This window comes from Erpetoichthys calabaricus, chromosome 4 (genome assembly GCF_900747795.2).
Source record: "Erpetoichthys calabaricus chromosome 4, fErpCal1.3, whole genome shotgun sequence".
Lineage (NCBI taxonomy): Eukaryota > Metazoa > Chordata > Cladistia > Polypteriformes > Polypteridae > Erpetoichthys > Erpetoichthys calabaricus.
In genome coordinates this window covers 137,093,502-137,118,770 of record NC_041397.2, presented here as the reverse complement: position 1 = coordinate 137,118,770, position 25,269 = coordinate 137,093,502, and the positions used below count along the sequence as shown (strand labels likewise).

Here is a 25,269-nt window from a genome sequence, read left to right as displayed (position 1 = left end):
AGTGTGTACGCATGAAGAGCACAGAATTAGGGTGAAACACGTGTTGCGTACTCTTTGCATAATTTGAAAGTAAACAATTTCAACCATTCTATGATCTGCTTCTCGCAATTGAAAGACGGCACATGGCGGATGTTAACCGACTTGCTGACCGCAACGTTAGGGGCTTCAACTCTGGCGCTGACGATAGAGATTCGATTCCCGAGAGGGGATGCAGTGAGTGTGTACGCCTGATGAGCCCAGAATTAGGGAGAAACACGTGTCGCATACTCTTTGCATTATTTGAAAGTAAACTATTAAAACCATTCTATGATCTGCTTCTGGGAACAGAAAGAGGGCACGTGGCGGACGTAAGGCGACTTGCTGACCAACCACAAGCGTAACCTGGCAGGTAACCACCCATACAATCAGATTGTGATTCAGAAAACGAATGCCATGAATGTAATTACCACGATCTACATACTGTCAAATAAACGAAACACACACCGTAGTGCGACAGCTGTGAAAAGGGAGGTTCACAAAAAAACAGATCCTTAACAAATTGTTATTGGTATATTTTCGATCTGTTTAAAAAGGTTTTCTTTTCTTCTTAATAAAAAATTAAAAGCAGTACTTCGCCGCAACGAAGCGTGAGAATTTGGCTATATATATCTGCATCTCGCAATTAAAAGAGGGAACGTGGCGGATGTTAGACAACTTGATGACCAAGCATAAGCGTTACCTGCCAGGTAACCACCCATACAATCAGATTGTGATTCAGACTAGGAATGCAATGAATGTAATTACCCTGATCTACATACAAGGCGAAAGTCTTGCAACATTCAAAGATGATGGTTTGGGATAAGTACACCATGGAACATAAAAGAGCTTATGAAGCCTTGAACCGAAAAAAGCAAGATCTCAGAGATCGTAAAAAAAAAAAAAAAATAGGAGGTAATGTCGTTTTACTCGCTGTAGATTTTAGTCAAACATTACCAGTTATTCCACGAGGGAGACCAGCAGATGAACTCAATGCGTGTTTAAAATCCATGCTTCTCCCACGGTCGGTTATATGTCGCGTGTTCTCGGGTAGGTACACCAAAAAATGTATACATTTAAGCATTTAATGGTCAAACAAAGAATGAGGTATACCCGAAGGCACTGCAGTAGTACTCAATGTAACTTTACTTCTTAAATGTTAATATTTTACTGTTTAATAATTTATATGCTTCTTATATGTTGTTCAAATTCTTTTATCAAAATACCAGTGACAGCGCAATGCACGATAACATGGAGTGAATACACCATACGCATCCACCCACGGCCGCCCTGGTGTGCGCAGATAGGAGTTGATTCTACAATAAAATAAAATAAAGATAAAAAGAGTAATACAATCATCACCCATAAAGCGGATAGTAGACGTGACGTACTATATGTGATTTCAAGTCAATAGGTGAAACGGTTTGCGAGCTACAGGTGATTTAAAATCCTGGACAGACAAACGAATAGCCACGGTAGCAAATTATAGAAGATTTTACTGTTTAATAATTTATATTTATATGAAATGTGCTTCTTATATATTACTTCATATTCTCATATGATAATGATGTTAATGTTGTTTATATTGATTTTTATGTTATTGCAAGTGCATGTATGTGTGTATATGTATGTATGTGTATATATATATATATATATATATATATATATATATATATATATATAATATGTGTATATAATATATGTGTATATACGGTAATCCCTCGCTATATCGCGCTTCGCCTTTCGCGGCTTCACTCCATCGCGGATTTTATATGTAAGCATATTTAAATATATATCGCGGATTTTTTGCTGGTTCACGGATTTCTGCAGACAATGGGTCTTTTAATTTCTGGTACATGCTTCCTCAGTTGGTTTGCCCAGTTGATTTCATACAAGGGACGCTATTGGCAGATGGCTGAGAAGCTACCCGGCTTACTTTTCTCTCTCTCTTGCGCTGACTTTCTCTGATCCTGACGTAGGGGGATTGAGCAGGGGGGCTGTTTGCACACCTAGACGATACGGACGCTCGTCTAAAAATACTGAAAGATTATCTTCACGTTGCTATCTTTTGTGCAGCTGCTTCCTGAAACGACATGCTGCACGGTGCTTCGCATACTTAAAAGCTCGAAGGGCACGTATTGATTTTTGATTGAAAAACAAACTGTCTCTCTCTCTCTCTCTCTCTCTCTCTCCCTGCTCCTGACGGAGGGGGTGTGAGCTGCCGCCTTCAACAGCTTTGTGCCGCGGTGCTTCACATACTTAACAGCCAAACAGCCCTATTGATTTGTTTGCTTTTCTCTATCTCTCTGACTCTGTCTCTGCTCCTGATGCGCACTCCTTTGAAGAGGAAAATATATTTGCATTCTTTTAATTGTGAGACAGAACTGTCATCTCTGTCTTGTCATGGAGCACAGTTTAAACTTTTGAAAAAGAGACAAATGTTTGTTTGCAGTGTTTGAATAACGTTCCTGTCTCTCTACAACCTCCTGTGTTTCTGCGCAAATCTGTGACCCAAGCATGAGAATATAAAAATAAGCATATAAACATATGGTTTCTACTTCGCGGATTTTCTTATTTCGCGGGTGGCTCTGGAATGCAACCCCCGCAATGGAGGAGGGATTACTGTATATATACAGTATATACAGTATATGTATATATATATAATATGTGTATATATGTATATATAATATATGTGATATATATGTGTGTATATATATATATATATATATGACAGCAGCACTCATAACAATGACAACACAATTACATTGACAATCATGTTACGTTATTTTTAAAATGTTTCCTTTACTTTTTCATAACCTCTTTAACACACTACTTCTCCGCTGCGAAGCATGGGTATTTTGCTAGTTAAGGATAAGATTGAGCAACACCTGGTTAGGAAAGGAGTTATTCTGAACAGTCAGCATGGGTTCAGAAGAGGGAGGTTGTGTTTTACTAACATGCTGGAATTCTATGAGGAGGCAATAAAAGGATACGATCAAAGTGGAGCATATATTATTTATCTGGACTTTCAGAAAGCATTTGATAAGGTGCCACATGAGAGGTTGGGCATCAAATTAAAAGAAGTGGGAGTTCAGGGTGATGTTATTAGATTTGTTTTTTTTTTTTGTTCTTTATTTCGCTTTATACAATTTCTTGTATTAGGAATTTGGTAGTTTTCGCATACCCCTTGGGGTCAGAGCGCAGGGTCAGCCATTGTACAGCGCCCCTGGAGCAGTTACAGGTTAAGGGCCTTGCTCAAGGGCCCAGCAGAGCAGTGGCCTTTTTGGCAGTGACGGGGATTCGAACCGGCAACTTTCGGGATACCAGTGCAACTCCTTAGCCTCAGAGCCACCACTCTGCCCTATAAATGGGTGTAGAATTGGGTCTAGATGGGTGTAGAATTGGCTCAGACACAGGAAGCAGAGGGTGATGGTGCGAGGAACCTCATCAGAATTGTGTGATGTTAAGAGTGGTGTTCCACAGGGGTCTGTGCTAGGGCGGCTGCTATTTTTAATATATATAAATGCTTTAGATAGAAATATAAGTAATACGCTGGTTAAGTTTGCAGATGATACCAAGATAGATGGATTAGCAGATAATTTGGAATCCGTTATATCATTACAGAGGGACTTGGACAGCATACAGGCTTGGGCAGATTTGTGGCAGATGAAATTTAATGTAAGTAAATGTAAAGTATTACACATAGGAAATAAAAATGTTAGGTTTGAATACACAATGGTCAGTCAGAAAATCGAAAGTACACCTTTATGAGAAGGATTTAGGAGTTATAGTGGACTCTAAGCTATCGACTTCCCGACAGTGTTCAGAAGCCATAAAGAAGGCTAACAGAATAGTAGGTTATATAGCACGGTGTGTGGAGTACGTCCAAGAAGGTTATGCTCAACCTTTTATAATGCACTGGTGAGGCCTCATCTTGAGTACTCTGTGCAGTTTTGGTCTCCAGGCTACAAAAAGGACATAACAGCGCTAGAAAAGGTCCAGAGAAGAATGACTAGGCTAATTCTAAATGCTGAGCCTATACAGTTTAAGCAAAAGAATATTAAGAGGTGAGATGACTGAAGTGTTTAAAATTATGACGGGAATTAGTACAGTGGATCGAGACTTCTTTTAAAATGAGTTCATCAAGAACACAGGGACAAAGTTAGAAACTTCTTAAAAGGTAAATTTCACACAAACATTAGAAAGTTTTTCTTTACACAAAGAACGATAGACACTTGGAATAAGCTACCAAGTAGTGTGATAGACAGTAAGACTTTATGGACTTTCAAAACTCAACTTGATGTTTTTTTGGAAGAAATAAGTGGATAGGACTGGCGAGCTTTGTTGGGCTGAATGGCCTGTTCTCGTCTAGAGTGTTTCAATGTTCTGAATACAGCGCATTGCCACACCCACCACATGACGAACCAACTGGATTGGGATCCGAGTGCAGCCATGTATAACGAGTGACACCTCAGCACCACACTGAAACAGTGCAAGGTTTTTTATTTTTTTTTAACGGTGGCTGGAGTGCCACTCCTGCCACCAACCCCCAAGTTCTCCCAGCAAGTTGTAGGACCCGCTTGCAGGGCTGAATACAGATTAACGCCATACCCAGAATGAAGCAGTTTCAGGTCAAAGGCCTGGCTCAAGTGCCTAACAGAGTAGAGTTACTTCTGGAGTTGATGGGATTCGAAATGGCAACCTTCCGATTGCACAGGCAATAAAATGTTTAAATAAAAAAAAAAAATACAGAACTAGGGTCTTTACACCACTCATTCTCACACACTGACTGGGTCTATTAGAATCACCAAATAACCTTTAATAACTTATCTCTGGGATGTTGTAGAAAAAACTGAGTACCTAGGCAAAGGTCACACACATATGGAACCATGTACTGACATAAAGACAGCAACTGGCTGCAGGTTTTGATCCCAAGACAGTGGATCCATGAGGTGGTAACACTGATCAGTTGTCAACTAAAATGTGATCCTGAAAGGGGCCAATGGATGGCTAACATCATGTGTCAACCAATCAGTCTATTTTTACTCTTCTTGAAATGGTTTCAAAACATGTGACCGATTTTTCATCTTTTGCCTATGGAAGAATTTTAAACAAATATTATACACTGAATGTTTTAGTAAGAACTGCAATTTTCTAGCTTTATAATTTATGCAATGGGCACTACATACTCAAATTACAGCATTTTCATTTGTTGTTGTGACTTTCTAAAGTAAGAACAATCTCATGGTGTTTTACAGCCTCAGAGCCATAATACAGTTGTATTTATGTCTGTATACTGTATAACAACTAGTGCATCGGCGGCTTAAGTGACTTGCTCTTGATCAGAAAGTCAGCAAAAGGCAGAAGACACATAAGGTCCAAACCACGGAGAGCTTCCTCTTTATGGGCAGGCCAAAAGTGTGGTTACAGACTGCTACAATTTGGCAAAAAAAAAAATTTAGATTACAATTTTTTTTTAAAAATTTGAATATAGTTTTATGGGGGTTGGACCTCTTAGAATCTGAATTTATTGTTATTATCTCTGTGTATTTTCTTTAATGCAATTTACATTTTTTGTATTTGCTGTATCCCATATTGTTTTTGTGGGGACCATCTTTTTGTGCCTCCACTGACATGATGTGACATTCTGTTTTTTAGGGGAGTAGTTCCTGTAAGTCACACTGCATGACATTACTGATGTTAACACTTTATAAGCAGCACTACATGTCACGCTGCTGTGGTTTATTTTTGCTTTGTGCCCTCCCCCACCATAACCTATTGTCTATGGGGGAGGAACGAAAGCTTTTGATTCATCAAAAAGTTCAATCTCCGGTTTTTGATGGATCTCAAAGTTTTAGGGTCCCCGGATACTGAAAACATCGATATCTGGATGATGGGTACGTGTCTGTCTACTATGTGTGTGACTGTGTCACAGTGTGTTGAGGACAGTCTGGAGCTAAAACAGCAAGATGGAAAAATACCAAACTCGAAACGTAAGCCTGTTATGAGATGACAATGTGCTGATTAGTTTTTGAACCAAATCGTCCAAGAGAAAGAGGCACTACAGAGGAACCCTTAAATATCGTAATTCTACAATTAGTTATGAGTTCTTCTCATCAACTGCTATCATAATGACCTATTTTATAATCAGAAAGATCAGCATCACAGTGGTAAGCAATACTAAAATGTTATAGAATAGTTCAGGTAAGTTGGTTCCTGGGGTGCAAAGCCTGTATACAGAAGCTCAAGTACGAATTTTTCATTTTCATAATGGACTTATTATGAGTATTATTTTGGTTATTTAAAGTTTTACTATAACTTAGTTATTAATTTTGGCTGTCATTTTGCTGCTTATTTTTATTTTGCCCAACACTGTAATAGGCAGTGAAATTTAGGTTAAAGGAAAACTTGCTGGATTGTAGCCTTAAACACAACAGAAGTCAACATCAGAAGATCAAGAAAAAAAGAAGCCAAAACTGTAGGAAACCACCTACTGAAATAATGCTTGCTATGTTTCTTAAACCATAAACCATTCAATAGACTCAAGCACGCATTTTATTACCAATCCACAATCTCACATGCTAATGAGAGTGGCATGCTGGCTTGCAAGGAGTTGCGATGTGACTTCTGGATCACTGCCCTCAACAACTGAACATGTTTTGGCAATGGCACCACAAAATGGTGGTGCCCACAAACAAACAAAATGGCATCACAGTAAAACAAAAACATGAAGATGAAAATTATTAACATATGACTAGAGTCAGTAACTTACAGGGAGAATCCTTAATGTTTAAAACTTTCCAAAAATTTCAAAAAATAAATAGTGTTGCTGCCTCACAGTAAGGAGATCTTGGGTTCACGTCTCAGGTCCTCCCCACGTGGAGAGCGCTTTGAGTAGTGAGAAAAGTGCTATATAAATAAAAAGAATTATTATTATTATTATAAAGAAGTTGCATATTGTTATAGTATATAGTACTACCTGAAGTACCTGCTGTTGCTGCGGTATATCTGAAGAATGGGTTAAGGAAAGAAAGCAAAGATTTTTATGTTTTTAAATGGTGATGCAATTGTTATTGCTAGCTGTCCCTTCCATCATCCACATTGCCTCTTTATTAATATCACAGCTCTTGCGAGTCAATTGGTTCTTTTTAGGTCTGATTGGATTGTGGTAACTTCTTACTTGATTGTAACTATGAATGCCATATCTGACTTATCCTCTTAATTCAAGGTGCTTAAATTATAAAGAAAAGCTGACTAAGCAGAAGTTAAAACTACCCTTTGATTTACTTCCAATTCCACTCTCAATCAAGCCTCACCCAACAACCCCGTTAATTTTTAATGATGTAGGACGTGGGACAATCAGACCAGAGACCCTTGTGCAACTACAGAAAACTCACATTTACGTACAGGCTTTGACTGTCTAAGATATGCCTGGAACTTTTTGGGACATTTTGCAGACAAAAGATGCATCTTTAATCTGACAATCTTAAGAAAATTCACTAAGAAGTAGACAATGTTGAGCAAATAATTCACTTTTCACTAAGAACCGATTTAAAATTGGAGATACCGTTTTAAAAAAAAAAAAAAAACACAGAAATCACAACCCATCCATCAAACTCAAATGTTCACCAATGTTCATACAAAAACAATCAAAATTACAAGAAAAGCCTAAAAAGAAGTTGCATCAAATTAAGACTGGTGTGTAATGGCAGCCATAATCCAAGAGTCATACTTGAACACTTATTATTTCAAGTAATTTTAAGCAGTTAATTAGAAATTAGAGATATTTAAGTCAGCCATAATAACAACAGATAATGTATGTAATGCCGGCAATTATAATTGCTTTAAGTTAAATCAACTTGAGCTAACCAGGTAATGGCAGCATATCCCAATAATCGTTTTTGAGTGTAAATGAATTAACTCAGGAGTCTCGGTCAACCCACATCCGTACAAGGAGTTCAGGGTCCAAAACGTCCACTGATGTCCATGATGGTGTCAAGTAATGGCTGGCAGTTCAGTCCAAGGCCGCTTTATACTGCTGTCTCAGGAGGGCTGCAGGGCCGAGAACAACTCTGCAAATACTGGTGCACCCCATTATGAAAAATAAGGGCTTAATTGTATTTTCAGAAAGACATACAACTCTGCAGTAGAAATAATCGGAAATTGCCATTTTTTTAAAACGCATTATACAATGAAATGTTGTTAGATAATTATCTAGAATATCATTAGTCACTTACAATGTAACAGCTATTATTAGGAAGAATCACAGATTATTTTCAAAATGTAGCTTTGGTAACTTTCTTTTCAATGTAGCAGACTCTCTTACTAAATTCTCATAATCCATATTCCTGCCGATTCCTTTTAAATGGAGATCATATTCAATTCAGTTGATCTCTCTCTCTATACTTTGGTGCTTTTGAAATAATGTTAAGAGCTGGGCCATCTTAATGTATGGGCACTGACCGGGGCCCACCAATGTTTCTGATGCCTATGTATGTTTCTATTCTGCTATCAAAACAGTGCACTGCTTTGCCCAGGGGCCTGTGATGCTGGTAAGATGACCCTGGTTAAGAGATATATTTTAGATGTTATAGATAATAGATCGATGTAATGCATTTAAAGTATAGAGACAAATAATTTTGTTATTAAATAGAATTCAGTTCAGTTGTTTGTGATTTCTCAATTGACTGCTTTCTTCCTTGGACAAGGTAAATGTATTAGTTTGGTCTGGAGAAGGAGAAGGATTGGGGGAAAAGGTAAGTGTTTGGTTCGTTCCGTGCACAATAAAAAAGTAAAGGTTGGCAAGGAACTCTATTGGCACACATAGCTGTACGTTCCACCTACTTGGAGCTCCAGGAGGGCTGCAGAGTTATAGCCTTGCAATCAAGCTCTGCACCCTGGCCAACCACCTCAGTTGGCCTCCCCAAAAATTGACCTGAGTTGATACCTCGTGTCTGCTGCTGCGTAGATGAACCAGGGCTTCACAGTAAAAACTACCGTTATTATTGATGAGAAAATGTAAATTCTGACAGACTGGTGAAACAGATATATGCGAAAAATAAATGAAGAAGAAAACAGAGTACACGGGCACAGCAATACTCCAGTGGAATGCAAGCCACAATGATAAAAGGCAAGGTTACTTTGATTCACACCACACGGCAACTTTCAATGCTCAGTTAAGATAAAGAAACATAGACGCGTTGTGTTTGTTTAAAGGATTAATGACTTGCAAGAATGAGTTTTGTTGACGAGACTAATTGCAAAGAAAGTACAGTATATAAAACCACAAGTAACATCATTCACTTTAAATGTAACTTTAATTCATACTATGTGATCATTCTTATTCTGAACACAAGGGGACACTGTTTGCACTCTTGAAAATAAAGGTGCCAGAGTGGTTCTTCTTCACATCCGCATGAAGGATCCAGAAAGAACTTTCATTTATTTAGATCCATGACAGGCGATTTTGGCTAATTTTAAAATGTTTGAATTTTGTATTTATATTTTATAAATCACTAAATTTGTTTACAGCAAAGAATCCAATAACAGAATAACAATGGTCTCATTGTATACGTCTCTGATGCAGCGACTTAGACGAATCTCGTCTGGTGATTTACAGCGGGAGCCGAATCTGATCCAACTCAAAGATCTGGCCCAAGAGGTTTATCATCACGCCCTTCTACGTATTTAAATTAACTGATGTTGGTGAATCTAACCTGGATACAAGGGTGACTGTTTGCGAGTGAAGGGGCACTGAGATTGGCTGAAGCTCGCCAACTGGTCCCTCATAACTTTAAGGAACACGAAAATCAACGGATAGGAAATTGCTTATTCCATTCGGGGTAGAAATAAGCCGAAGCTTTAACCTAATACATCTGATCGCGTCAAGTGTTATATTTTTGTGTCACATACTGTAGGCTACTTCTATGCGAGATAATTAACGTAAAGCCACTTATGCTCCGTTAATGCCCAACCGAGAATAGTCAGCGTAGGCTCGGGCTTGACTGAGGTGTCGCCATGAACGTGCGGTTTTATGAAATTAACTCACCAACAACCGCAATCAGGGGCCACAATCTCTTCATCACACCTTCTTGCATCAATACCAGTTCTTCAAATGATATAATCCTTTACGTCACTTCGATATCATGGGCTGTTCTTTATTACGTCAGAATGGCGGAAAGGTCTACTTAGAACCTCGATATCTGGCACATTAATTAATAATTCAAACTAATCATTTGTGTTCACACATAACATAGCAAACCCGCATTAATTACATTATTAAGTAGCAGTTAATTAACCCTTAAAACTGAATATGTACTCTAAATATAGCGGAGTAACGCATTAAACTAGCAAACTGATTATTTCCATTCACCCTATTGCCAAAAATTTGTATAAAAATTAGTTTAATGTTGATTCAAATTGATTTGCCGTACACTATTTACTGAATTTTTCATTTGAATTTTTATGCAGGTATGGTTGAAACTGCAAAAAATGCAGCATAAAACTGCAGCTAAATCGCTTTTTTAACAATAATAAAATAGCCTACTCAGAACTGACCCACTATAATCAAGTGCCTTTGAGGTTCTTTTGTTGCCTGCGACCAAAATAATATTTTACTTAATACTGATTATCTTTTTTGTTTTATGATCATTCATTTTACAGCAATACACTTCGTACCACTGAGTTCTGTTTTCTTTTTAAAGGTATCCTTCTGATGTGATGGAAATGCCACCGTTTGAAAAGCATTATTGACTTTGTCCTTTAGCAATATATGGAAGCTATTTAATGAAGCAGACGGAAGACTATTCAACAAAACCTACAGAAGTGACAAAATTATTTAACATATGATTTCAGTTAGGAAAGTGGTTAAAGGAAGGGTATATAAGAAATGGCTTTAATATTAACAGACCATTTCAACTACTTACATGGTATTATCAATTGCTGCTGAATTAGTCTTTTTTAAGTGAGACTTAAAGTATCCACAGCTGCTTTTACTTATATTGCTAGCTAAATACTTAAATTTATCTATAGTACAGATACATATCTACAAAAATTCAACATTTGTTTGAAATTTAATTGTATTGTTTCCAAAAGTGCCTCTGTGGTCTCACTAAAGAGATTATTTTAAGAGTTATCAACATACTCGCCAAAATCCCTGTTGTTGTTCTCTTTACGGTCATTAATGCACATTGCATTCCAGATGTGGAATAAGAAGTATATAATAATAGTTTAAACAAAAAATCTCTAGGGGTGCAGGGGAAGTTACTTTGGCCTTATATTTGTGGGAGACTGGGTCCAGATTCTGGCTTTAGTCTCTAAACTATGTGTGAGTTTGCACATCTTACCAATATTTGGCTGGTGTCTTTCCAACTACTTGAGCTTTTTCCCACATCTGAAAAACATGCCAACTAGATTAACTTGCAGCTTTAAATGCAAGTTGGACACTAAGGAGGGAGAATATGACCTGTACTGATTGGCTAGACAGAGGGACCGAGCTGGGAAAGATGTGCAGCAGGATAGGGTGATAAAGGATAAAGATGGAAACATACTCACAAGCGAGGAGAGTGTGTTGAGCAAATGGAAAGAGTACTTTGAGAGGCTGATGAATGAAAAGAACGACAGAGAGAAGAGGTTGGATGATGTGGAGATAGTGAATCAGAAAGTGCAACGGATTAGCAAGGAGGAAGTAAGGACAGCTATGAAGAGGATGAAAAATGTAAAGGCCGTTGGTCCAGATGACATACCTATGGAAGTATGGAGGTGTTTAGGAGAAATGGCAGTGGAGTTTTTAACCAGATTGTTTAATGGAATCTTGGAAAGTGAGAGGATGCCTGAGGAGTAGAGAAGAAGTGTACTGGTGCCGATATTTAAGAATAAGGGGGATGTGCAGGACTGCAGTAACTACAGGGGAATAAAATTGATGAGCCACAGCATGAATGTATGGGAAAGAGTAGTGGAAGCTAGGTTAAGAAGTGAGGTGATGATTAGTGAGCAGCAGTATGGTTTCATGCCAAGAAAGAGCACCACAGATGCAATGTTTGCCCTGAGGATGTTGATGGAGAAGTTTAGAGAAGGCCAGAAGGAGTTGCATTGCGTCTTTGTGGACCTGGAGAAAGCATATGACAGGGTGCCTCAAAAGGAGCTGTGGTATTGTATGAGGAAGTCGGAAGTGGCAGACAAGTACATAAGAGTTGTACAGGATATGTACGAGGGAAGTGTGACAGTGGTGAGGTCTGCGGTAGGAGTGACGGATGCATTCAAGGTGGAGGTGGGATTACATCAGGGATCGGCTCTGAACCCTTTTTTATTTGCACTGGTGATGGACAGGTTGACAGACGAGATTAGACAGAAGTCCCCGTGGACTATGATGTTTGCTGATGACATTGTGATCTGTAGCGATCGTAGGGAGCAGGTTGAGGACACCCTGGAGCGGTGGAGATATGCTCTAGAGAGGACAGGAATGAAGGTCAGTAGGAACAAGACAGAATACATGTGTGTAAATGAGAGGAAGGTCAGTGGAATGGTGAGGATGCAGGGAGTAGAGTTGGCGAAGGTGGATGAGTTTAAATACTTGGTATCAACAGTATAGAGTAATGGGGATTGTGGAAGAGAGGTGAAAAAGAGAGTGCAGGCAGGGTGGAGAAGAGTGTCAGGAGTAATTTGTGACAGATGGGTGTCAGCAAGAGTGAAAGGGAAGGTCTACAGGACGGTAGTGAGACCTGCTATGCTATATGGGTTGGAGACGGTTGCACTGACCAGAAATCAGGAGACAAAGCTGGAGGTAGCAGAGTTAAAGATGCTAAGATTTGCACTGGGTGTGACGAGGATAGATAGGATTAGAAATGAGTACATTAGAGGGTCAGCTCAAGTTGGACGGTTGGGAGACAAAGTCAGAGAGGGGAGATTGCGTTGGTTTGGACATGTGCAGAGGAGAGATGCTGGGTATATTGGGAGAAGGATGCTAAGGATAGAGCTGCCAGGGAAGAGGAAAAGAGGAAGGCCTAAGCAAAGGTTTATGGATGTGGTGAGAGAGGACATGCAGGTAATGGATGTAACAGAACAAGATGCAGAGGACAGCAAGATATGGAAGAAGATGATCCGTAGTGGCAACCCCTAACGGGAGCAGCCGAAAGAAGAAGATGATTTAATTCCATGGTGCTCATTCTGCCATGGCAGACATTTCCAAAACTGTTGATTTTCTTTTTTAAGAGTGCTGTCAAAATGTTTGGTGGACCTGAGCAGATCAACATTACTGAGGCCTTCACCTTTCTTTATTTTCAGTTATTAAGCCCTGGTGTAACACTGTGAAAACCACAATGAACCATAAACAGTGCATTTGGTATAGAAACCTCTGCATTAGCACTGACATTTGTGGGTATGCCTGTTTGTTAAAATGTGATGCATTTGCTAACATTTGCAGGGCAAAATCTATTGGAATGCATGTTCTCATGCATAAGGTGCAATAGTTATTTCAGGCATAGTACTGCAAATATTGGCACTGCAGCACGTTATCGATACATGCCGGCAAAAAATAAATACATTTGTTTTCTCATTGTAGTGATAATTTTTGACTAAAATATTTCTGTAGTCAACTCTAATATTTTTTCCCCTACCAATTATTTTACTGGTGCAATGAACAGCAAGGATACAAAATTATAATGTCACTTGTACTGGTATCAGATTCTCAATGTGTTTTCAAACACTTGGGTTTTACTTTACTTACAGCAGTTTGTAAATGATTACAAAGAAAGATTCCATCCATTTTCTCAATTGCTTAACATAATCAACTTGGGGTGTTAGGGTGCTAGAAACATTGCACGTCTTTGGGTTGTGAGAATTAAACAGAATACAATGAGAAAAACTCATACAGATATGGTGAGAACATGCTAACTCCACACAAACAATGCCTGGACTGTAATTTAAACCCAGGACTCTGAAGCCATGAGACAGCAGTGTGCAGCTGCATACAGGAAGATTGCACTTTGCAACTATTCAATCAACAATAATCAACAGAAATATTTTCATATCTCTAGTGTAATCATTACTTAAAATGATTACAATTAGCACTGAATGTCACACACCAAGTGCCACTGATTATAAAATCAAGAGAGACTTACATGAAAGCCTATGCCTTATAAAGAAAGACAAAAAAACAGCTTGAAAAGTATGTAGTGTCCTGTGCAGAAACAGAAGAAGGTTAATCAATAAAGGCAGAGATGTGGCTCTGTGCCTAAAGATCTGGTATCTGGCAGGTTGCTGGTTCAAATCCTATTACTGTCAGAAGGGATCCTATGCCAATGGGACCTTGAGCAAGGCCCTTAAACTGAAAATTGCTCCAGGAGCACTGCACAATGGCTGACCCTGCTCTCTGACTCCCACAGGTCAGGCAAAAAGAAATTTCCCCATAGGTATTAACAAAGTATATCAAAATAATATGTATTCTCCTGTACTGGTTGTGACCCTGTAAAACTTTTTTTCAAAAAGTACTGTTTTTTTTGTTTCTTTTTAATTTATAACCCCCTCAGATATATAAAGGATTAACTTTTTTTTTGGATGGTCTTTAGAGGATCTTGCCATGATATATATTGTCCGAGAAGACAATTTGATGTCCTGCGAGAGACACTTTAACATCACGCGAGACAAGGCAGTGAGACAAAAGGACAGCTGCTGTACAGGCTTTTAAATGATCGACGTGCAGCGTGACAAGCAAAACATGCAGCAAGACAGCAGCTGATCAGACCGCATCTCCTCAGCATGCGTTCAGCCCTCCTTTGACAATGCAAGTGGCAGAGACGTGAAGTGGCTGGAGCATAGCGCGCCTGTGGGGGGGGGGGGTAGGGGGTGGGCGAGCCCCCTAGTATACATATATACAGTATATATATATATATATATATATATATATATATATATATATATATATATATATGTATAACACTGCCTGGGATTGGTTCCTGCCTTGTGCCCTGTGTTGGCTGGGATTGGCTCCAGCAGACCCCCGTGACCCTGTGTTCGGATTCAGCGGGTTGGAAAATAGATGGATGGATGGATATATATAAACAGTGGGGGAAATGTATTGAATGTGTCAACATTTTTTTCAGTAAATTTATTTCCACTGAGGCTGTTCACATGACATTCTCACCAGACATTTGTAGCTACTCAAGAAACTTTAAAGAACATAAATAAAGGTACGTGTAATAAAGTGGCATTACACAGGGAAAAAAGTATTGAACATACTAAGAAAAACAGGACAACATGGTAAAGAACTAGCTGAAATCCAGAAGTAGTAAAGTAATTCCACCTCCTATCTCTGCAAATTAATATCAGCTGAGTTAGTATACAGTATATTGATGGGGTATATAAAGGTGTTTTGCTACCGAGTGTAGCAAAAGTTCCTAATATGCAATTAATGCTGCCAGGGTAGGATCCAACCCACTACAACATTAAGTGAGTTACGCTTTGTTATTATACTTGAATGACATCTGTTTCATATACTGTACATCATTCTCTACACGTTTAGATTTTTGCCAGTCGCTTATTATTCTTGCATCTACAAGTTGTGCTTTTATTTTTTCCTTTTTGTTAAATATTAAAAGGACACTCTTGACTTCAGATTTATAGTAGCTAATGCTGTTGTGTTAACAACTTTACTTGGTTATCAAGTCTTTGCTGACAAATCTGTGGACTAACATTCTTTTCTACACGACAGTTAAAACGCCTGCATGAAATTAAACGTTTATTATGTGTTAGGGCTATAGAAACACGTATAAATTACTAAATATAATAGGTTAATATAATAGTTTGTATTTTTCTGTGTGGCACTTTTATTTTGCTACTAAATTAAACTAAATAAAATCAATTTATTCATGCACTGACTTAATCTAACAGTGGAATAATTAATAAAACATTACAATTTACCACTAACTGCTGTCCACGGCTATTCCATAATATAAGTCAAATTATATACTGCTGAATTAAAGAATAAAAAGCACAGATTAAAAATACATATTTAGTGTTTGTGATTTAATGCTGCTTATTTCAGAACGCCCACATATCGCCCTGTAATCTAGTGTTTTAAAATTATACAATTAACCTGCAGATCAACGCACTGTACACTGAATTGTGCATAATCGGCTTGTTTAACGCTTGACTCTTGTGACCTATAACACCAGAAACATTTTATCTTACTTATCAAAAAAGTGATGAACTGGTTTTGAAAAATTATAAGATCTCTTTAATATAACAACTGTTTACCATCAGTCTTCTCGAGGTTGTTTATAGAAGGCGTCATATCCGCTCTTTCCAGCGATCTCCGTGGCTTGAGGGGCGTCTCCATCGTCTCGCTACCTCCACGTGACTTTATTTCCCAGAAAGCTTTGCGCCCTAAGTGATTTGCTCACAGCCGAATCAACACGAGCATGCAAGACACAGTTGAGGGCGAGATGTCTGCTTTTGCGATGTCTAATAGTAAGAGAACTTTTAATACATACCTCCGGGTTACGTGTGTAGCAAACCGTAACTTCAGCTTTGTTAAGAGTCGAAATTCTATTAAGAATCTTGGGTATCGAATCAAAAGTTTTAAAGCATTTAAAGGGTGACCTCATAGTCGTTTGTGATATAGGCATTTTAATAGGTGTATCGCCCCTAAAACGTTAGTTGCTGCTTGTGTTGTTTAGAAAGTGGCTCATTGGCAAAAAAAAAAATTCAAAGCGGTGTCTGCTACATCTAATTACACCTCATGTCTGATAGCTGCATATGCGTTCTTTCTTCATAAAACGCACACGCGAAAATTTACTAGTAAATCTGAAGTGAAGTTACATTTCGTCCTATCATCATTTCCATGAAATCACTGTATTACCTTTGCGACCGAGGTTGGCAAGATAAACTCTTGTCAGCATTAGATCCCGAATTGGAATGCCTTATTCCCGCTGCCACTATGTCGTTTCTACATTGTCATCTATAATATCTCTGCGTTTATGTCTCATATTGTAGCAAGTATACCCCAGTTTGGAAAGCAGCAAGATATACTAACCAGATCTGTTTTACATTAAAGAATCGGCTGAACTTTGGTTTGGCTGCCACTCCAAGTTCCCTTTTACTTTGGAAGACAGTCAAAGTAGCTAGTTTATTATTGCCATGGTGGTTTTACATTTAATGGAAGGAATCTAGTATTGTTTTGATTAGATTAACTGACTAGTGAATGTTTGCCATGCACATTTGGTTATTTAATATTTCCGCAGAGTACCATACTATACAATTTATTAAACTCATATACATATACTGTAATTGACTTGCCAAGGATAATCTATTCCATAATTGTTGGAGACTGAATACATATACAGTATTTATGGTTTGCATTTTAACATCCGTGTACCCAACCTACAGTGGTGTGAAAAACTATTTGCCCCCTTCCTGATTTCTGATCATCAAACACATTTAACCATTAGTCAAATATAACACAAGTAAACACAAAATGCAGTTTGTAAATGGTGGTTTTTATTATTTAGGGAGAAAAAAAATCCAAACCTACATGGCCCTGTGTGAAAAAGTAATTGCCCCCTGAACCTAATAACTGGTTGGGCCACCCTTAGCAGCAATAACTGCAATCAAGCGTTTGCGATAACTTGCAATGAGTCGTTTACAGCGCTCTGGAGGAATTTTGGCCCACTCATCTTTGCAAAATTGTTGTAATTCAGCTTTATTTGAGGGTTTTCTAGCATGAACCGCCTTTTTAAGGTCATGCCATAGCATCTCAATTGGATTCAGGTCAGGAGTTTGACTAGGCCACTCCAAAGTCTTCATTTTGTTTTTCTTCAGCCATTCAGAGGTGGATTTGCTGGTGTGTTTTGGGTCATTGTCCTGTTGCAGCACCCAAGATCGCTTCAGCTTGAGTTGACGAACAGATGGCCGGACATTCTCCTTCAGGATTTTTTGGTAGACAGTAGAATTCATGGTCCCATCTATCACAGCAAGCCTTCCAGGTCCTGAAGCAGCAAAACAACCCCAGACCATCACACTACCACCACCATATTTTACTGTTGGTATGATGTTCTTTTTCTGAAATGCTGTGTTCCTTTTACGCCAGATGTAACGGGACATTTGCCTTCCAAAAAGTTCAACTTTTGTCTCATCAGTCCACAAGGTATTTTCCCAAAAGTCTTGGCAATCATTGAGATGTTTCTTAGCAAAATTGAGACGAGCCCTAATGTTCTTTTTGCTTAACAGTGGTTTGCGTCTTGGACATCTGCCATGCAGGCCGTTTTTGCCCAGTCTCTTTCTTATGGTGGAGTCGTGAACACTGACCTTAATTGAGGCAAGTGAGGCCTGCAGTTCTTTAGACGTTGTCCTGGGGTCTTTTGTGACCTCTCGGATGAGTCGTCTCTGCGCTCTTGGGGTAATTTTGGTCGGCCGGCCACTCCTGGGAAGGTTCACCACTGTTCCATGTTTTTGCCATTTGTGGATAATGGCTCTCACTGTGGTTCGCTGGAGTCCCAAAGCTTTAGAAATGGCTTTATAATCTTTACCAGACTGATAGATCTCAATTACTTCTGTTCTCATTTGTTCCTGAATTTCTTTGGATCTTGGCATGATGTCTAGCTTTTGAGGTGCTTTTGGTCTACTTCTCTGTGTCAGGCAGCTCCTATTTAAGTGATTTCTTGATTGAAACAGGTGTGGCAGTAATCAGGCCTGGGGGGTGGCTACGGAAATTGAACTCAGGTGTGATACACCACAGTTAGGTTATTTTTTAACAAGGGGGCAATTACTTTTTCACACAGGGCCATGTAGGTTTGGATTTTTTTTCTCCCTAAATAATAAAAACCATCATTTAAAAACTGCATTTTGTGTTTACTTGTGTTATATTTGACTAATGGTTAAATGTGTTTGATGATCAGAAACATTTTGTGTGACAAACATGCAAAAGAATAAGAAATCAGGAAGGGGGCAAATAGTTTTTCACACCACTGTATATTATAAATGGGCTTATTTGAGTAGGTTTATTTAAAGTACCTCCTTGTATAGACAGCACCAAAGCTTTAAAGGTATAATGATTTTGTCTCTGCTTTCTACACGTTGGAGCACTATTCAAGTTCAAGTTTATTTTTATGTGTACATAGTTCAATGAAGTTCTTACTTGCCCTTCTCCCACAGATTAATAATATAGCAGTGTGATACAAACAAATGAAAATGAATAAAACACTGTAAAATAAATACAGTATCACACAAGATATAAGATGTTCAAATTAGGCATACTGATGTAGTTCGTACACATATATGACCTGAGGATAGGAATTGTTAATGAACTTAGTGGAATGACTGTGAAATGTCCTAAACCGTTTGCCAAAATAGAGGAGAGGGAAAAGTAACAGTGTAAGTATAGCTGAGGTAATCGGTAGTACTTTTTTGCCTTTCTAAAACAGCTTGTGTTATAAATGTGCTTAACAAAAGTGTTGTGTGCCAGTAATTTTTTTGCCAAGTTCTCCACCTTATATAGTCATTTGTCATGCTCACCTGGGCAGGTTTCATGCCAGGATGTGATTCAGCCAGTTGAGGATAAACTCCACTCTGCACTTGTAGATGTTATTGAACATAGATGGTTGTGTGAAGAAAATACATTGCTAAGATTTCATAATGATACCTGATAGTTTGAATGTGATGATGAAGGTTCACAGAAATTTAAATCTGTTGACCTCCTCTACAACATTCTCACAAATGTAGATGGAAACCTAGTCTGCCTTCTATGTCTTGAGATATACAGTACTGTATGTCCAGGCACATGCTTTAGCTGGCAACAATGTCCTGAAACCACTGCTTTAGAAAGTAAATCTAATCTCTTTAAGTCATTCATCTTTGTTGATGAACAGACCTAAGATGCTGGTGTTATCAACGATTTTAATGATGGAATTGGAGAAGTGTCTGGCAGCACAAGGGTAAACAAGAGTTCATAACATTTTCAAAGCCCACTTAATCCAGGTTAGGCTTACAGGTGTCCAGAGCCTATCCCAGCTGCAGTGGATGCAAGGCTGGAACAGCCCTGGACAGGACATAGTGAACCACAGCTCCCTCAGACACACCCACTCACATTTGTGTAGGGACTTATTCGGAATTGCCAATTAACCTACATATCTCTAGGAACATGGGAGGAAAAACTTCAGAGTTTTATGTGCAGTCTCCACAGAGACAGCAACTATGAAGTGGCAGTGCTAACCACTGCACCAATGTGCCACCCATTTTTTAAAGAGTACCTCCTTTAAAAGTGACAGATTTACATTTTTAACAACTGGATAACCAGATTCATTTAAAAAATCGATTTTGTTTTTGCAGAATTTAGAATAGGGCTTATCCAGTTAATGGTGTCTTCTGCAAAACTGGAAAACCTGAACAGAGCAAGGAAGCTGGTGAAGGAGGCAGCAGAGCAGAAGGCAAAAGTTGTAGTGCTACCGGTAAGTAACCTTCAATCAATATGTAAAGTTGTCAGTGGTTTAGAATAATCTGAATCTCACTCTGTTTCAGAATAATTTTTAGTGTGACTACTGATGATGGATTTAATTTTGCAAGTGATCTGAGTAATTCCTGCCACCAGTGATTTTGTTTTAAGAGAAGACTAAGGCTATAAGCAAAGAAAGGTGTAGTTCATCTTCTACATATATTGAAGTAATTATTATTGCTTATTAAATTTCAATTTAAACCCGTAAAAACAGGGAAATCTTGTGACACACAAGAAAATAGGTTGTTTGTGTTTACAAGTATGCACATAGCAGCTCTCACTTGTTTTCCATGTATTAAATAACCAACTGTATAAAACCTCAGTGAACTTTCCACTAACTGATGTTCTCTGCTCCATCTTCAACCTTCCCTCAGTCAGCGCATCGTTCCGTCCTGCTTTAAGACTACAATCATCGTCCCCCTTGCTAAAAAAAAAGCCCACCCACCTGCCTGAATGACTACAGGCCAGTAGCACTCACTCCAATCATCATGAAGTGTTTTGAGAGAGTAGTGCTGGCCCATATTCAGAGCAGCATACCTGCTAGTATGCCTACCAGCCCAACAGGTCCACCTCAGATGCCATCACGGCCGCACTACATTATTCCCTCTCCCATCTGGAGAACAAAGACTCCTACATCAGGATACTCTTTGTTGACTACAGCTCTGCCTTTAACACGGTTATCCCCCATAAACTCATCCATAAACCGTCTGCACTTGGCCTGCACCCCACCCTCTGTGACTGGCTCCTAGACTTTCTGACTGGCAGGCCCCAGTCTGTCAGGATTGGTAATAGGATCTCAGCCAAATAGGATTTCAGCCACCATTATCACAAACACAGGCACCCCACAGGGATGCGTCCTCAGCCTCATCCTGTACACCCTGTTCACCCATGACTGTGTCGCCTCCAACAAAGATAACATCATCGCAGACGACACTGCAGTGATAGGAGGCATCACTGGAGGGGACGAGGTGGCCTACAGGAGGGAGGTGGCCAGTCTGGTGTCATGGTATGAGGACAACAACCTCACCCTCAACACAGACAAGATGAAGGAGATGATAATGGACATGAGGAAGAAGAGGAGACCTCACCGGCCACTGTTTATCCGAGGGCTTGAAGTGGAGAGGGTGAGCAGCATTAAATACCTGGGCATCTACATCAGTGAGGACCTCACTTGGACACTTAACACCACACAGCTGGCCAAGAGGGCCCAGCAGCATCTGTACTTTCTGAGGAGGCTGAGGAAATTTGGTATGTAGACTAAGATCCTCGGCAACTTTTACTGTTACATTGTTGAGAGTATCTTGACCCGCTGCATCACCGTGTGGTACAGCAACACTACTGCTATGGACCGCAAACGCCTGTAGAGAGTGGTAAAGACTGCTGAGAAGAGCAGTACCCCACTGCCCTTTCTACAGAGCATCTACATCTGTAGAGTCCGCAGGAGAACTGCCTCTATCCTTGGGGACCCCACCCACGCCCAACACAAACTGTTCACACTTCTATCCTCAGGCAGGATGTATAGAAGTATGAAATGCAGGCCTTCCAGGCTAAAGAGCTCTTTCTTTCCCAAAGCCATTAGACTCCTAAATAACTGGCTGGAGTTTATAACCATGGTTCACCTCATTCTATCTACTCACACAACTATATTTGACTTGTCCATCACACACCAACTGCACATTACACTTTATATTTCAATTCTGTTTTTATACTTTATGCAGCATCTGTTACTTATTATCTATCTGCTTCTTATTGTTTGTTTATCTTTACATGTTGGTTTTGTCATTTTGGTGTGGACAGCAAAGAAAGAATTTCATTGTACAGGGAAACGTTTCCTTACTGTGCACATGACAATAAACTTTGAACTTGAACTTAATTGCAGGTAAACATAAATTGTTCTAACTAGTTTACTCTAAATGTACCCTAAGTTCTTGTCTATAAGCCGCGGCTTATCTAAGGAAAAAAGTTGTGAAAATGAAAAAATAGAATATCGGCTTATACATAAGTCCGGCTTATACATCCATCGCGGGGGTTGCGTTCCAGAGCCACCCGCGAAATAAGAATATCCGCGAAGTAGAAACCATATGTTTATATGGTTATTTTTATATTGTCGTGCTTGGGTCACAGATTTGCGCAGAAACACAGGAGGTTGTAGAGAGACAGGAACGTTATTCAAACACTGCAAACAAACATTTGTCTCTTTTTCAAAAGTTTAAACTGTGCTCCATGACAAGACAGAGATGACAGTTCCGTCTCACAATTAAAAGAATGCAAACATATCTTCCTCTTCAAAGGAGTGAAGCAAACAAATCAATATGTCTGTTTGGCTTTTAAGTATGCGAAGCACCGCGGCACAAACCTGTTGAAGGCGGCAGCTCACACCCCCTCCGTCAGGAGCAGACAAAGAGAGAGAGAGGGAGTTTGTTTTTCAGTCAAAAATCAATACGTGCCCTTCGAGCTTTTAAGTATGCGAAGCACTGTGCAGCATGTCTTTTCAGGAATCAGCTTTACAAAAGATAGCAACGTGAAGATAATCTTTCAGCATTTTTAGACGAGCGTCCGTATCGTCTAGGTGTGCAAACAGCCCCCCTGCTCAATCCCCATACGTCAGGATCACAGATAGTCAGCGCAAGAGAGACAGAAAAGTAAGCCGGGTAGCTTCTCAGCCATCTGTCAATAGCGTCCCTTGTATGAAATCAACTGGGCAAACCAACTGAGGAAGCATGTACCAGAAATTAAAAGACCCATTGTCCGCAGAAATCCGCGATATATATTTAAATATGCTTACATATAAAATCACAATTTAAATGACCGCTACGCGCTCGTGTTGACTCGGCGACGCCCAGAGCAGAAAGAACGTGCTCCGGCCGCTCCAACCGCGCCATGCGGGGAGTGAGAGAGACGCCAATATCTCACACTCTCTCCCCCCTTAAAGAAATTAAATGGGCGCGAGTGAGACCACTGACCTCCCTCCCTTCTATTAGTTATAGGTTATAGTACGTTCAGCTTATCCATGAGTCCGGCTTATCTATGATACGATTTTATTTTAAAAATTCGTATGATTTTTGGTCTCCGGCTAATACATGAGTCCGGCTTATAGACAAGAACTTAGGGTACAATTGTTTTGTCATGGTAAGACCCTAGGGTGACTGTATTTTCCCTTTTAGACTCTTTATTTTTCGTAAATCATAATGGAATCATCCAAATCCCATATTTGTACCACACTGTCAGGATTGAATGCTATTGTATTTAAATACTCCCCCCTTTCTTTTACATCTGTGAACCTAGGCAATTCGAGAGAGTGACACATTTATTCACGTAGATAATGTGCCCTAAAATAGAAACAAAATACAAATATGAGTGCTGGCAAAGTAATATTAATACAACCTGGATAATATTAGCCTACCAGGTGGCTATCCATCATAGTGTATTTTGATTGATCTCTGGTCTGATGTGGACTGGCATGGCTCTTGGATAGAATTGCCTTCTCCATGAATGGAGCTGCTCAGAGCGAGAGAGAGAAATGTCCTCTTCTAAGGATTGAAAATGGCAGAGAGAGAGCTTGCTGCATGCAGTCTTCCACTTATTGTGTGGTTGCAGTATTCACCAATGAAACAGCTCAAGTATGACCCACCCCACCAGTTCAGCTGCTTTGTTCCTGTAGTTAATCATTCTCTCAAATTTCAGACAAATAAGAAAGAAAGGATATACTGTAAAGGTAATTAGGTCTTCAACTGACTTCTCAAATCTGCTTCTCTTCCATAGTCATAATTTTACTTGTCCTGTTCTGCACAGGCATTTTTCCTGTAGGGATAGACTCCTGTAATATAAAATGCCCCTGTCTTTAATATTTGGAGCTCCCCCTCCCTGTCGCATAATACTCTCACGTAACACAAGTTCTTATCAGTGATCACATTGATAAAACTTTGGGGAGCTACAATGGGTTATTTTTAGTAAGCTGCTTCTTTCTTGAAGTCAACAATTCATTCCTTAAATGACATTACACAGGTGTCAGCAAAAATAGGTTTACAGTTGTGAGTACGCCAAACACAGAGTTTATTCCTGTAATATTATTTATTTAGTAATTATTATATTATTTGTATTGTTTGTCTTCTTATTTTTGTTGTAATTAAAGTGTGCTTGAGTGTAGCAAATAGACTACAAGAATGTGTCAATAATGCAGGCCAGCAATTGGAGCACTTATGAGAATACACCTAAGTACATTGTGCCATTGTTACATTTTTTGAGTTAATAAAGCTATTGTAGTAATCATAACCTGCATGTGTTTTTCCATATGTACAACTGTAAACCTACTTTTGTCTACTACTGTATAATTTGGTTATCAATTATGTCATTCAGTTATCACTATGCTAAATATTACAAATGCACAGCAAAGTGAAACAATAGCAAAATAATATAACAAATCAGTGTTTCAGAAAACAATTGCATTTGTGTAATCAATTAGCTCAGTTAATTTCTCATCTGCATATTTTTTATTTCTGAGCATTTTTTTAATCACCGTAGCTGCCATCCAAATGAAAAATTCTACCCACATTAATACTTAGAAACCAGGATATTAGAGCCAATAATCCTTTCAGCCTTTCTTAAGATGTATTTTTTTCTACCAGATACCTAAATGCTGTTTATCTTAGAAACATACTGGTGATGTAGAAATGATGAGTTTGAGCTGTTAACAGCCCTCATTGCCTGCTTGTAGAAACATTAGTTTTTATTATTTATGGGTAAAAGGCAGGAATTAACTCTGAACGAGACAT

General features: G+C 39.1%; 2 protein-coding genes across 2 annotated transcripts in view; one reads left to right on the top strand and one right to left on the bottom strand.

Annotated features, from left to right (window-relative positions):
• The window catches only part of LOC114650293 (acrosin-binding protein-like), a 40,056-nt gene extending 23,733 nt beyond the window's left edge, over window positions 1-16,323 (bottom strand). Inside the window, exon 1 of the transcript XR_007934636.1 lies at window positions 16,267-16,323. The gene's annotated coding sequence lies outside the window, so the exon portion shown is untranslated. The remainder of the gene's footprint in view (window positions 1-16,266) is intronic.
• A 38-nt stretch (window positions 16,324-16,361) lies between these two features.
• LOC114650294 (omega-amidase NIT2-like) overlaps window positions 16,362-25,269 on the top strand; it is a 32,686-nt gene continuing 23,778 nt past the window's right edge. The window contains exons 1-2 of the mRNA XM_028799840.2: window positions 16,362-16,479; window positions 20,335-20,453. Of these exons, the coding sequence (XP_028655673.1) occupies window positions 16,431-16,479; window positions 20,335-20,453 (168 nt within the window). The 5' untranslated portion in view covers window positions 16,362-16,430. The remainder of the gene's footprint in view (window positions 16,480-20,334; window positions 20,454-25,269) is intronic.